Source organism: Acanthochromis polyacanthus, chromosome 16 (genome assembly GCF_021347895.1).
Source record: "Acanthochromis polyacanthus isolate Apoly-LR-REF ecotype Palm Island chromosome 16, KAUST_Apoly_ChrSc, whole genome shotgun sequence".
NCBI lineage: Eukaryota > Metazoa > Chordata > Actinopteri > Pomacentridae > Acanthochromis > Acanthochromis polyacanthus.
The window spans coordinates 12,265,949-12,280,511 of record NC_067128.1 but is presented as its reverse complement, the minus strand read 5'-3'; the positions used below and the strand labels follow the sequence as shown (position 1 = coordinate 12,280,511).

Genomic DNA, 14,563 nt, shown 5'->3' with positions numbered 1-14,563 from the left:
AAACTACTGTCATCAGAGGTTTGTGAAGTTTTAAATATTGCATTCGAGTACAAATAAAAATAGACAAATGTGACCACAAACATCCTCCTCAGGTCAACATGAGAACACATGAGAATGGTCTGTATTTATGTAAATATAACATCTGCTACAGAATCAGCATTTACAATCTCAGAATTTGGAAATAAATCAGAGAATCATTCACACTTGAACTGATTATATTATGTGAAAATAGAAATATACATTAATTAAAGGATGAATCTATGTGTACTCTAAAAACATCTTGAGCTGCAAATCTCATTTCATGGCAAATAAATCAACTGAGGTTTATTTGTTTAAACATTTTGTAATCAAATGAGAAAATAAATTCAAGGCAGTCTTATGTTACTGCATAAAAATCAGAGTTGGTGGTAATCTTTAACACAATACTTAGCTTAATGTTACTATTGAACATTTTACTGGCTTTTTTTGTCTTTAAGAACCTTAGTGTAACTTTTTTTTAACCTAGGGGTTAAAGTAGTCTGGCTTCCTGCATCTTTAGGATTCCAAAAAGTACAGGGAGCATGAGGTTTATTCCACAGTATATGCGGTTTTATGAGACTTCTCATTTGTCCGAATCCTGACATTGTAGTGAAACGTTAGCATGAGCCCAAGTCACAACGGAAACATTAATGGTAAATACACAATGTTTAAAATAAAGTACAATGATCCTGTAAGTGCTTGTAAATGTAACTTGTGATATTTTTAGACGATCAATAATGTTCCAATAGAAACCTGCTGCATTTATGTGTCAATCAGAACGTATACTAGAAAGAGTAAAATCAGAAAAAAGAGGTTAATTTGAACAGTTTATTTTTTTAACATAAAAAATAACGACAAAGCTGCAATGTTAAATCAGTACAAAAATGTCTCCTAGAATCAGTCAACTCCTCAGGTGGTCGCCAGGTTCCTCCTCGCTCTGTGACATCACACAGTGGGCGTGGCCTGTCAGAAGGCAGGGCTGAGGGCGTCGTAGAGCCGATGGACGGCGACTTCCACCATCTCCCTCAGAGACTCATCCTCCGCACAAACCACCGACTGCAGAGCAGCACAGAGCGGTCAGAGGTCAGCTAAAGGGCAGTTTGTTATTTCTTACAACATTCAGCGAGTAGAAGCCGGTTATTATCGTTTCAAGGCCAAATACTTTAATTTATCAAGTTTTACATGACATTTTCTGTTAGCAGTGAATCAGCTGTATTTACCCATAATTCTTAGCATGTAATACACAACCAAGAAGCAGCAGAAGATAAGCCTGTCCATTTTTAATGTTTTTTTTTTTTACTCCTTAGTTTAAGAAGACTTGAGGAGTCCAGGGTGTTTTAAGCAATTTCTAAGATCAGCATAAGAAAGGAAAACTTCAGAACCACAAAAACCTGCATGTTAATCAAAACCTTACAGCTATGAAGTCAAATCTATGTTCTTCACACCTTGAACATCTATACTGATCTGCATTTACTCTCACTGTCGTTATCTCTGCCTGTGAAGAAATGCTTGTAGTTGATTTAGTGACTACAATTATTTGGAACTAAAATTTTTTCGTTGGTTTTCAGCTTGAAGGGAAAAGGATCAAGAAAATGTGGCACCATCGCACAGTCGTGGATGTGCAGAAGAAAATAAGACAACGTGCTGATATTCTAACATCTTGACACGCTTAACTTTCGGCACAGACGTGACTGGCGACCTCTACAGTAGCTCCCTCTACTTGAATTTCCTTTGGGATGAATAAAGTATCTATCTATCTATCACCTTGATATGAATAAGACAGGCACTTAGACACTTACCTGCACGTCTCATTTACAAATTTGTTTAAGGCATTTTCAAAGACTTGCATCTCTCGTATGATAATGGTTTACATTTATCCACTGATGAAATTCAGATCATTTTTTTCCATCAATATATCAAAAAATGTTGCTGAGCAGAAGGACACATCTTCAAATGTCTTATTTCTGTTAGTTAGCAGTCAAATATTAATGAGCTGGCTGATGAACGCGCTTCGTGATTGGCTGGTAATCCGACGGACATAAATATTAATGAGTCGGCGACGCTGATGAAGGCGCTTCCGTGATTCGAGGTGAATCTGCGGAATGAATGGCGGAACTAACAGCCAGCAAACTATAAGTATTTTTTTACCTTCAAAAGTAGCGACAGACTATTACATATTAACAACCTAAACAAAACCCTGACGTATTTTCTACGTCTGTCAACACAGACCCTGTCACAGTCACTTTAATGTTAGCGGACTCTGTTGAATGGCTAATTTACATCACCACAAACAAATCTCACAATATCACAGTAAATCGAGTTTGTGTTTTTTTTTAATTCATGCCGAATTAAAGAGCTACTCCTCACCATTCACGAGTGTTTGTTTCATATTCGACATCCTTAATTGTATCTTGTAAATTAGCGTCCGAAATTAAATGGGAACATTTGCAATGGAGTTCGTCAGCCGCTTCCACCACTGAACGCGGTAAACTAATTAATAGGAACTGGACTTCAAGCAATTTAGACACGGCGTCTAAAAGCGTAAAAACTACTTTGTCTACGTAAAGTGTGAGAGGAGACGGTGTATTTTTGGTTAAATTATACAATGTTCGCCGTCAAAGTCATTCATATAAACTGCCTGTAATGTGCAGCAAATAGTAGTTAACCATCGCCAGCTCTTCAGTGACCTTAACACATCCGTACCTCTAGTACAGATGCTACGGGTACGGGTCCGTACCTCTAGCATCAACCTTACGTTTAGGTTTATGTAGCTGTGACATTTCCTCTGCTGCCACCTTCTGGACAAACTTTACATCATTAATCCACGATGATGGAGGTTTTAGTTGTGTTTTTTCAGGTGTAATAAACATTTTAGCTTCCTGCTCTTCTTACAGTCACAACATCAGACTCGTACTCACTCTGGTCTCTGGGTCGACGGACGCCGTGACTCCGCCCACCGTCACATTCAAGTTTTTACTGTCTTTGAAATTCACGCAGTCGTCCCCAAACATGTCGCTGCAACAAAACAGACATTGTTTGTGTTCATGTTAAAAAAAATAAAATGAAATCACTGAAGTTCTGCAGGTATTTTTGTTAAATTCTTGGCTCAGAAATATTTTAACCATGGAAGTGGTGTATTTTACTACAGTTTCAAGAGTCCAAAGAAAACTTAAACTTAATCATAAAACATAAATAAACAATTAGAGCTTCAAATTTTAGATTTTCCAAAAGTTGGTCAGTTACTCTGTTCGGTCCCTCTTGCAAAGTTCATTTTTCTGGTATGCCACAGACATAAAACCAAACGTCCACCAGCTGTGTGGTGTGCACTCACTGCAGCATGAGCTCCAGCCGCTCCACAAACAACTCCATGTCAAAGGTTTCTTTCCTGCTTTCCAGGACTGAAACAAACAAACACACCACCGTTACAGATCCTGCTGAGTCCCTGAACGTCACACTGCAGGCTTTCGTGTTGCATTTACTTACACTTCTGAGCGTTGGGGTTGGACTGGACTTCCAGGACCACCGTGGCGACAGCGTCAGCGTACATGTCGTTGAGCGGGTTGGCGATCCACTGAGGTGGAAACACAAAGTTAGAAGACGACACTCAGGACTGAGGCACTAAACATGTTCTGTGTTTCATGGGGCTCCAGCCAGAGTCTGCACGACTTAACTCATTATTTTTTGAATGATTGCTTTAGTAAATGGCCTATAGAAAATTAAAAACTAAAAAGGTGGCTTGTGATCCTCTATCTTAAAGTAAAACAAGATAAACACAGTAATGCTGGAATCCTCCTGGTGACACTTCAGCAGCAGCAAGTGTCATTTTGCCACCAGTTAACAGATTCAATGTCAACTTAGGTGACGCCAAACCTTAACCTTAGCTTCTTTTGAGCAACTGTCTACTAAATTCAATCTACCAAAATCTAATTTTTTTAGGTATCTTCAAGCCCGTGATTTTGTTCGCACAAAATTCCCATCATTTCCTTTGAAGCCAGATATTTGCCCTTTTGATGAATGTTTGACACTTAAGGCAAATGGTACAATATCTCAGCTTTATTCCATTATTCAAGGAATAAAATGTCCGTCACTTTTGCCTCTTAAAATTCAGTGGGAGGAAGATTTAAATATTGTAATATGTGAAGAAAATTGGCAAAGAATTATAGGCAGAATATACACATCATCCATTTGTGTCAGACACAGACTGATACAGTTTAAGATATTTAACCGTTTGCATCTTTCCCGGACCAAATTAGCCAAAATATATCCTAATGTAGACCCCACTTGTGGTCGTTGTCATCAAGCTCCTGCTACTTTGGCACATATGTTCTGGACCTGTCCAAACCGACATAGTTTCTGGTCAGAAATATTCAATACATTCTCCCACATTTGTAGGAAACAAATCACTCCAAATCCTCTTACTGCAGTTTTTGGAGTTGTACAAACTAACGTTGGAGCTACAAAAGGGCAATCACAATTAATAGCATTCTCTACTCTATTAGCTCGTCGTTTAATCCTTACCAACTGGAAGTTGCCTTTACCTCCAAAACACTCATGTTGGGTGAGTGAAATTATGTCTTTTCTTCAGCTTGAAAAGATTAGAACCACAGTTCAAACCTCATCCGAAAAATTTCAGAGTATATGGGACCTTTTCTTGGAGTTTTATGATAATGTGTTTGATGCACACTCCTTAGATATGTGACCTCTCTCCTCTGCTCTCTTTACTCTTGATTCCTTTCTCTCGTTGTGTTTCCTGTTTTATTTTTTATTTTGCTTAATATTGTTTTTATTATATTTGTACATTTGACTTAATTTACTTAGATACCATCCCGGGGTGCCAGAGAGATATATACTATAACTTTGTTGTCTGCTATTGTGCACCTGTATAACAAATGTACATTGAATTATGCATCTATATTGCCTAAAAAACAATAAAAACATCTTGAAATAAAAAAAACCTTAGATTCATCAAATATTTGACATTTTTTGCTTAAATATGACCTAAACGACTAAGGAACAATAGTGTTGAGTTGTGTGTGTCTGACCTCCAGCAGCACCATGCCGGCTTCATGAACCAGAGTGATGCTCTTAAAGATCCTAACTGTGATTTTCTCCGCTCCCTCCACCTGCTCCACGTCACCTGGAGACACACAAAGCACACACGATTACAAAGAAAATACTCAAAGAAACCACACTCGAACAAGGCTGCAGCATATTTTGTTTCACATTTCAGCCATATTTTTATGTGTGTACATCTGGGCTCCAGACTCATTTTTTCCACTGGTAGCACAGCTGCGACCAATTTGGTCACACCTCCCATCTTATCAGAGGCAAAACACATCACTTGCTGAACATTTTCTTATCGACAGACACTACAGTTTACCAATGTTCCCTAAACGCCCCACATTGCAGGCAAAATCACTTTGAAGAGAGTTCAACTGGGGCCTTCTAATGTCAGAACTGTCGCAGATTTGTGCTGTTTTGTTCTACATATGCTCTTTTCTAAGAGCAGAAAAAACAGCACATGTAGGTCCACATTCTATTTTAAGCTGAAAAAAAGTACTGCTTTCCACCGCAGCTATCTGTGCTGGTTAGAGCGACACCAGGACAGGTTAATGATCAGCATCACCTCACACAATGCGACCACAAGAAATTTTAACTCTACACTCTCAAAAAACATCGCAAATGCACTATTTTGTTTACAGCCTGGAGCCCTGGTGTACACACATCTATACGTTATATGTCACTTTTATGTTTCTGTCTACATCACTCAGAAATTCAATTTGATGTTTTTTGAGGATGTTCTAGACCTGAAGAGCGAAAAATATCTGTGACATTTTCAATGTCATCAGAGAAAATCTTCACATTCAAACTATCAGGTACTGAGCTGAAGCAGAAGGATGAACAGAGACGTCTGAGGTGAGTTCAGGTGAGCTCGGCTCTGGTGGTCTCTCACCTGCCAGGCTTCGTAGCTGGCTGACCAGCAGGGAGATGGGTCCTGTATATGGGATGGCCTGACTCTGTGTCACTGTGCCCATAGACAGATCTGTGTAATCTGAACAAGAAGAGAAGAGAACAGTGAGGAGATGATGAGGAAGCCCAGAGAACCTGAACACAACACACAGGGATGTGTTCAGTCCAGACCATTAAAACCACATCTGAACCTTTAAGTAAACAACAACCAACAATCTCTAACCCTCCTGTTGTCCTCATTTACAGGCACCAAAATATATTGTTTTCTTGTATGAAAGAAATTCAAAAATTCAGCCAAAAAAATTCCCAAAATGTCTGAAAATTTGCAAAACCTTCAGGAAGAAAATTCCAATAAATCCTTAAAAGTTTCCCTTAAAAGTTTTATTCAAATCCGGCAAGAAAATTCTTGTAAATATTTTCAAAAAATAAGGAAAAAATCCTCCAAAAAATCCTAAAAATATCTAAAGTGATTACATATATATCAGTAAAACTTCTAATATTTTCTTGAAGAACATTCACAAAAAGATCAACCAAAATCCAGCGAATTTCGCTGGATTTTGGTTGATCTTTTTGTGAATGTTCTTTAGAAACATTTTTAAAATTTCTTTTTTCCACCACAAAATGTTTAAAGATTTCCCAAAAATGTTGAAAATGTGGACAGCAGAAGGTTCACTATGAAAATATTTTTATTTTTCCACATTTTCAAACTTTAAAACGGGTCAGTTTTGACCTGCGGGACGACACGAGGGTCAAGCAGCAGCAGCATGTCCTCACAGAGACGGTTAAACACTCACAACACAGTTACTAACCGGAGAGGTCGGAGGGCGTCAGGATGTGGTAGTTGAAGTTTCTTTTGACGAGGATCCCAGAGATCCTCTGACCCTGAGCACACTTCTTGTCGGCCAGTAAGCCCATCACCTGCGGCGAAGCATGCTGGGAGTTACATATTGTCGGGTTTAAACCTGCTGACTGTTTTCAGTGTTGGTGTGGGTGCAGGTGAACCTTAGCCAGTTTCTCTCCTCTGAAGTTGAGCGTGACGGCCTCGGTGTTCTTCGGGTTGTGGACTTCGATGTGAACCTCGTCGTTGTCTTCGTACTCGCGGATCAGAGCTGCCTTCAGACGGGCCATCTCGTTCTGCTCGCCGTGGACCAGAATCTGAAGACACGAAACCGGATCAGTATACTTTGGTAATGTGCTGATGCTTGAAATGTAACCTTTAGCATGTCAGCACTGATGCCAGCATCGTACCAGAAGACACAGAAGCTATGAAGAGTTCAAATCATCCGCTGTTCACTGTCTGCTCTGTTTTTCTGAAACATTACCCAACTGATTTCATTTGAGTTTGAATTTTGACATTAAGCACGAGAAAAGATACTTTGATACTTGAAAATTGATTCAGAACTGGATTAAGGTTAACCCTAGCTTTATATTACTTGTTTTTCTTTCTGTATTAAGTCTTGTTCTATATCTTTGAGCTTCTAATGTGAGTATCAAACGATCAAAATCCACACGCTTCACTCTGTCAAAATCTACTCAAATGCTTATATTGAGAGTTTACTAATAGACTTTGAGAACCCATTAACACCTCTCATACGGTCAGCCGTTAGTGATGCAATGTGAGCATGTGCTTGTTCGTTTTCATGTGTTTACCACGTGTGGAGGTTTAAGAGCTCTGATGAACTCGCTGGTCTGCTGGTAGTCGGTGTGAGCAGAGAAGGAGATGTAGTCCACAGACATCTTCAGAGGAAGCTTCTGACCCGACATGGTGGTGATCTCATCCGGTTCTGTCATGATGTGCTGAAACAAAGATTATTTTCACACTTTCAAATTACATTTAAGTCTTTTATTTTCTCTCCTTATAAACATGTGAAATGTCAGAAAACAACTCTGGTACGCTCAAATGTTCTATTATAATGTTCTGATGTCCACAGGGTAGAAATAGTGAAAAGTTTCGTTTTTCTAATGTCATTGACAAGGATGATTAATTTCACGGGACACTGCATGAACATCACAGAGGGCGCTGTTGTGTCTCACTTTAAGGGCCTAAAACCAAACACAACAATACTGAAGTAAGTCTTTCTGTCACAGTAACATAATGGAGCTGGTTACTAGTTCAGTTCAGTTCAGAGAAGCACTTTCTTTGATGATGGAGGTTTTTGATGACGACAGCTCTGCAGATGAACACAAACGTGACGCATGATTTAAAACCAGCACTCTAAGAAAAGGCTGAAAATAAATCTAATATACTGTCGGCCAACGACCACGCTTCTATAAACACAATTAGTTTTCCAGGACAATTGTGCAGCTTCTGAAGCAAGGCTCCTGGTCGCACCTCCTGCGTCGTCGCAGGCAAAACACATAACCTGCTGAACATCTGCTTATCGACACTACAATCTACCAATTTCCTCTAAACGCTGCTTGGTGGTTGCGGTGCACAGACAGGTGGGTGACCAGAAATAGTTCAACTAGGGCATTCCAATGTTAGATTTGTCCCACAAGAAAGAGTGACTTTTTTCTGCATGTTGTCTTTTTTTTTTTAATGAGCAGCACATGTAGGTGCGCTCTGCATTTCATGAGAAGACTGCATTTCTAAGTGTAAACACCAAAGCACACCGAAGTTGTAAAAGTACTACCTTCCACAACTGTGGGGAACACAGTAGCTGTCTGTACCGCTTTGAGCGACACCAATACAGGTTAATAATCATCATGCACTCGCACAATGTGACCACTTGAAATTTTAACACACTCTCAAAAGAAGGCCACACAGTCTGGGGCCCTTTAAAGCCAGAAGATCCCATGAACTCAGAAAAGGTAAGAGGAGCCACGACTTCCCAATGCTGACTGGGGCTCTAAGTCTTACATTTTTCCAGAATCACGACTGCTTCATCTGAAAAACTCCCACAAAAATATAATGCTGGAGACACCACATCTGTCCATCAACACTGGAATACTGCAGATTTTTGCAATAACCATAATATAAAAACACAAGTGATAAGAAGATAGAGCTGCTAGGTGCAACTTCAGACAGTAGAAACTGGAACTATATCCGTCTGAAGTGACTCATATTCATCCCGGTAGAACAAACACACTTTCTGATGTCTTTAACTGACGAGACCATATGTTAGAAATGCTTAATACTCTTACTACAGCGACTACCCAGGGTGATAGGAGTGTCTGAGGGTTAAATTATGGCTGCTGGTCCATCTGAACTGAGCTTACCTTGGCCAGCGTTCCCTCCACACAGTACCCAGCGATGATGACTCCGTTCCTCTTGTCGGTGCACCAGCTCTCAAACAGTTCTCTGGACAGGCCGCTCTGCATCATACCAGGAGACGCCATCACCACGCTGGGACCGATGTCGTCAAAGTGATCCATGCTCTGAAACACAGACAGAGACATGAATCATGCAGATTATCTAATCTGCCACTCTACACTAACAGGACAGCCTACAGAGGGCGCTCACCGACCTTGAGGTTGCTGATGTGTTTGAAGACGAAGGGGTTGTTGATGTTGATGGCCTTGCGGATCTTGTCGTTCATGGCGTTGATGTAGGTCTGGTACACGGCCATGCACTTCCTGGCCAGAGACGAGGCGTAGTAGATGGGGATGTCGTGGAGCTCCGGGTGGTTTTGCCAGTACTCGTCTGGTTCAAGCACACACACAGAACACACTTTGTAGATCTACAAGTTCAAAGCTGGTCTCAAGATGAGTCCAGATGAGTATTCAGCAGAAAATCTGACCAACATCTGTTCATGTTGGTCAGAATTAGGGCTGGGCGATATGGCCAAAAAAAATAAAATCTAGATTTTTTTAGTCATCTTGGACGATTACGATTTTAATCGATTTTTGTTGTTTCTTTGCGGTCTGTTTGCTATGCTGCCAGCACTCTTCCCATTCTTTAGGATGCCTCTGCTGGAGGTGCTGAGAGGTTAGTTGTGCTGCTACTCTTTGTTTTCACAGTATTTTTGCAAACCTTGCACATGACTGTAGTTTGCTCTGTGTCAGTCTTGTCAAAGCCGAACCACTTCCATATAATCGATGTAACATGAGGCCCTTTTCTCGCGACCAACTCTTCGTCTGCTGTTGTGTTCGCCATGACGGGGGTGTGAGTGTTTTGGCGGAAGGAGATGAAAGGCGGAAGCAAACGCCAGTACACAAGTCGTGAAAGGTAGAGGAAGAATCTGTATTGTTATATATTGAAGCTCGCCTCGATTTTACGATTTGGCAAATTTTCAAATCGTCAGGTTTTAAAAAGGCGAATTAATCGAATTAATTCGATTTATCGCCCAGCCCTAGTCAGAATACAAAAAAGCAAGTCCACTGTTTTCCTTTTATGTCCTACAGCAGCTCCAGCAAAACACCATTAAATGTTTGTTGTAGTGACATAAAACCAATCAATAAACATGCAAAACATCACTTCACCTTAAGCTAAACTACTGTGTCATCAACAAATATTTGATCTACGCTGTCAGATTAAAGCTATTCTAAGATTCTACACATACAGAGTTACTTTAAGTACTATTTGTGTAAAAAACAGGACTATGATCCATCACACTCTCTCTGGTAAAATTCAGTTACACTAAAGATAGTCACTGCATGTAGGCTAGTAAAGAACAATCTTTTGTGAATGCTTTATCATGAGTCGACATAACTGAGAAACGCCACTTTGTGGACGATGCTTTACACTGAGAAATTAGCCCTACAGTTTCAGCTCACCACAGATGCTTATGGTGTGAGCTGATCTTACCCAGGATAAGCAGCAGCTCCTGGGCTCGTCCCAGAGCGAAGACGGGGATCAGACAGCGACCCTCCCTGTTCACGATGTCGTGGACGGTGTTACAGAATCGAGCCTCTCTCTCCTCTCGTTTCTCATGAATGTGAGTCCCGTATGTCGATTCCTATTAAACACGCACACAGATGTTAAAACGTAAATGTCCAGCTGCTCCACCTTCTACTCTGAGTTTAAACAAAGTAAAATAAGAACATATGATGCATCTTTACTGGTCAACATTTATATACTGGCTCCTGATTGATCGCTGTTGTACAGCTGACGGTGCTCCACGGGTGTCAGGTTTGTCACCAAAGGAGCAGCAGCAGGCGAGTCCTCAGGATTGTTGTGATCACCAAGTCACACTGCTGCTTTACAAAGTTATAATCTGTGGTGAAGAATCTAAAATACCTCCATACTCTGCTTCAGTGTGATAACTTAAAATGTCAATGACTGTGATGTGTATAGCAAAACTTCTAAAGTTCGAGGTGAATGTATGAGGTCAAAACCTTTTTTTGGTACTACTTCCCTGTCAGACTGACATCAGATCATTTATACATCCCTGCAATCGGCTGTATGCTTGGCAGCTTTCAGTTGTTTACTACGTGGATAATGTGGTCTGCTTACATTTTATATTCAAAGTATGAACACTCAAGGTATTTAGTCACAGCAAAATACTGCAGTCACACTCACTGTGATGAGGATGTCTGGTTTCACGCTGGGGATCTCTGCTGCCATCAGATGTCTGTCCTCTTGACGGGAGAAATCTCCTGTGTACAGCAACTACACACACAAACACAAAACCACACAATAAGCACAGCTCTGAGAAAGCAACCAAACACCTTCATTGTCCTTTTGTCTTTTAATTCTGTGAGGAAGTTTACATCCTCTGATTGTCCCTTTCTCCTCATTTCACATCGCTGTGTCTCATCCCTTTAAAAACATGAACAATGCCAGTCAGAATCATTAATACTTCATGCTCACAGAAACAGCATCTATTTAAGTTACTTTTAAACATAGTTGGCAACAGAGATGTGTGAACTCAGTGTTTAAAATTACCTTCACTGCTGTAAACTAGCAAATACAAAATGCAGATTTTGACTGAGTGAAACTTTGTGATGCTTTCATCAAATCTGAGGCTGTAATTTGCTGGCATTTTGTTCACAGCCCCACACTTACCCTGACATGTTCAGGCATAGCTGTCGAGTGTTTAGTTATTATCGCTGCATCTCTGTTTTGATATCATCTTAGTCTTTTTTTTTTAGAAGAAACATTAGGACGTCTCCTTCCTGTTAGAACTTATTCTTCTATTCAAACAGCATAGTTCATGATCTGCAGCCATTGTAAAGTGGCTCATTAAAGGCTTCTCTGCTCCAAAACAGGTGTTTTAGGGCATTTTTGACAGTATAAAGATGTAACATGCAACAAAGGTCCAAGAACTCTTAATGTAAAAAAAAACAGATATTCAGTGTAGAGGGAGAAATGTGAGGCAACAATGATGTGCGAGGGAACAGAGACAACACACAGAATTCTGCTCCTTGTAATGAGAATATCACAAAATATAAAGAAAAACAGGCTCAATGGGAACAGTGAAGTAACTTCAGGATAAAACTAGATTAGTGGAGTTATTTTTTAACAGACCTTCACGCCAGCGATCTCGATCATGAACATGGCGGCTCCGAGGACATGTCCAGCGTGGTAACACCAGAACTTGATGCCAGCTACCTCCTTCACCTCATGAAAGTTGATGGTCTCGATCTTCTCCATGCTGTCCTCCAAGTCCGTCTCGGTGTACAGCATGTCATCCGCAGAGATGTTACTGCAACACACATCAGTATTAACACACAGCAAAATACAGTAAACAGAGCACACGGTAAAATACAGGACACATCCTACATTAATTGGCCACATATACTATAAATCTGACCTCACTCTAACATAGCAGAATGCAACGAACTTTAACGTGATCCTACATGATTCTGACATCGAGCCTGATTCATTAACATCAGTTCTACCTGACTCTGATGTAGCTCTATCTGTCTAGAATGAATCTGTATCTAACTCTAACGTAATCCTACCTGACTTTCACGTAGTCAGACAGCAGCCAGCGGTAGATGGCCTTGGTTGCATGTGTCATGAAGGTTCGTCCTTTAAAGCTTGTCTTCTGCAGGAACCAGGGCAGAGCTCCACAGTGATCCAGGTGGAAGCTGAGGGAGGAGGGAAGCTGTTATCTTCAGTATAATCAGCCTTCACCTGGATTTTTACTGTCACAATGACCTTGTGCACCATCATCATCTTTTTCTACAGTTTAACCAAGAATGGCTGCTTTTGTCACTCTTACTGTCCTCCTCACCATATATCTTTGCAATGATTCTTAAAAATATACTAGTGTATCTGTTTAGTAATTTATAAAATAAATGTTCTGCACTCACTGGCTGATGAGCAGCAGGTCGATCTCAGCCGGATCGATCAGATCGATGTAGGGCAGAGCGTCCATCCCCTCCAGACCAGGATGTATCCCACAGTCCAGCTAAAACCACCAAACAGAGATGTTTTTACACACAGAGATTTAGTGTTTACAGCTGATTTGACAAACGACACAAAGGCAGTGCTACCATGATTTTTCGTCCCTTGAACTCCAGGATGATGCAGGATCGTCCAACCTCCTGACCAGCTCCTCTGCACATAAACACACAGAAATTACAGTAACACCTATCTCACATCCAACTGTTCTACATATTAATCTTAAAGATAACACTGTAATTAACCACACAGAGCATTTCAATTGATCATGACATATCATAATTTAAGGATTATCAGCCAGGATTGTTACAACCTTTTGACTAAAAAGGCAAATTCCACTCAAATATCATGCAATTCTAAAGATCTTTGGACATTTCAAAGGGCAAACACCTTTGAGAATATAAATCACGTGAATCCACCAAGTTTGTCACAACATAATGTATACTTTGAATGAATTATCAGCAGTATGGAAGCTACTTGCATCTGGTTCTACATGTTAAAACCCTCGGAGATAAATACTGCTTGATGCCGAATTGGAAATAATCATTTGAGGACTCTTTGAAACCATTTAACCGGTGAATTTGTGTTTACGAATCAAAAAGAACAACTGAATTTAGGATTTTTGAATGGAGTTTGTTGTGGGAGCAGCTCATACGGAGCGGAGCTAAGCTAACTGCTAAAACAAGATAAAAGTTGTTTGAACTCACAGCGGGCGGATGAGCAGCTGGTCGCTCTCCTCCGCAGGAACCGCCACATCAGCTTTACGTTTAGCTGCCATGTTTACTCCGAAAAATGCAATAAATGTTACAAAAAACTATTTCATTACTCCGTTAGTTAGCCACTACGCACGTATCCATAAGTTTTGCTAATACATCATTTCCGGTTCCTGCTGTAATCGGTCCGAGCGGAACAACTGAGCGTTACTTTTGTTCCACCTTTTTCTCTGACCGGAAACAACAGTTTTCACATAATTCATTTTTATGTAATTGTCAAAAGAAGTTTGTTTTGAATAAAAACTGATGTTAATACTGTTTTCAAGTCTCTTTCCCTTATTTTAAGCAAATAGTTTTCCTTTTATTCCATTTTAATGTAATTTAAATACGTAAACTGTAATTTTGAAGGCTTTCTTAATATTTATTTATCGTCACTTCACTTCATTAATCTGATTTTTTCCCCAAGTATTTCCTTCTGGATAAATATTGTAAAGTTTTTCTTATGTCTATTATTATACATTTTTGTTTTATACAAAAGTTCATTTTAGAGAGAGAAATGTGAGTTTTCTCT

General features: G+C 40.0%; 1 protein-coding gene across 1 annotated transcript; it reads right to left on the bottom strand.

Moving 5' to 3' along the window:
• Positions 1 to 832: 832 nt before the first annotated feature.
• On the bottom strand, positions 833 to 14,174 carry cpsf3 (cleavage and polyadenylation specific factor 3). Its single transcript, XM_022196941.2, has 18 exons — positions 13,987 to 14,174; positions 13,372 to 13,435; positions 13,189 to 13,286; positions 12,835 to 12,963; positions 12,398 to 12,575; positions 11,450 to 11,539; positions 10,736 to 10,886; positions 9,456 to 9,631; positions 9,208 to 9,366; positions 7,639 to 7,785; positions 6,991 to 7,143; positions 6,798 to 6,906; positions 5,972 to 6,070; positions 5,061 to 5,155; positions 3,502 to 3,589; positions 3,350 to 3,416; positions 2,937 to 3,033; positions 833 to 1,074 (listed from the first exon to the last, which is right to left on the bottom strand). The coding sequence occupies exons 1-18, from the start codon at positions 14,055 to 14,057 to the stop codon at positions 985 to 987; spliced, it is 2,061 nt and encodes a 686-aa protein (XP_022052633.2). The 5' UTR covers positions 14,058 to 14,174; the 3' UTR covers positions 833 to 984.
• Positions 14,175 to 14,563: the final 389 nt, after the last annotated feature.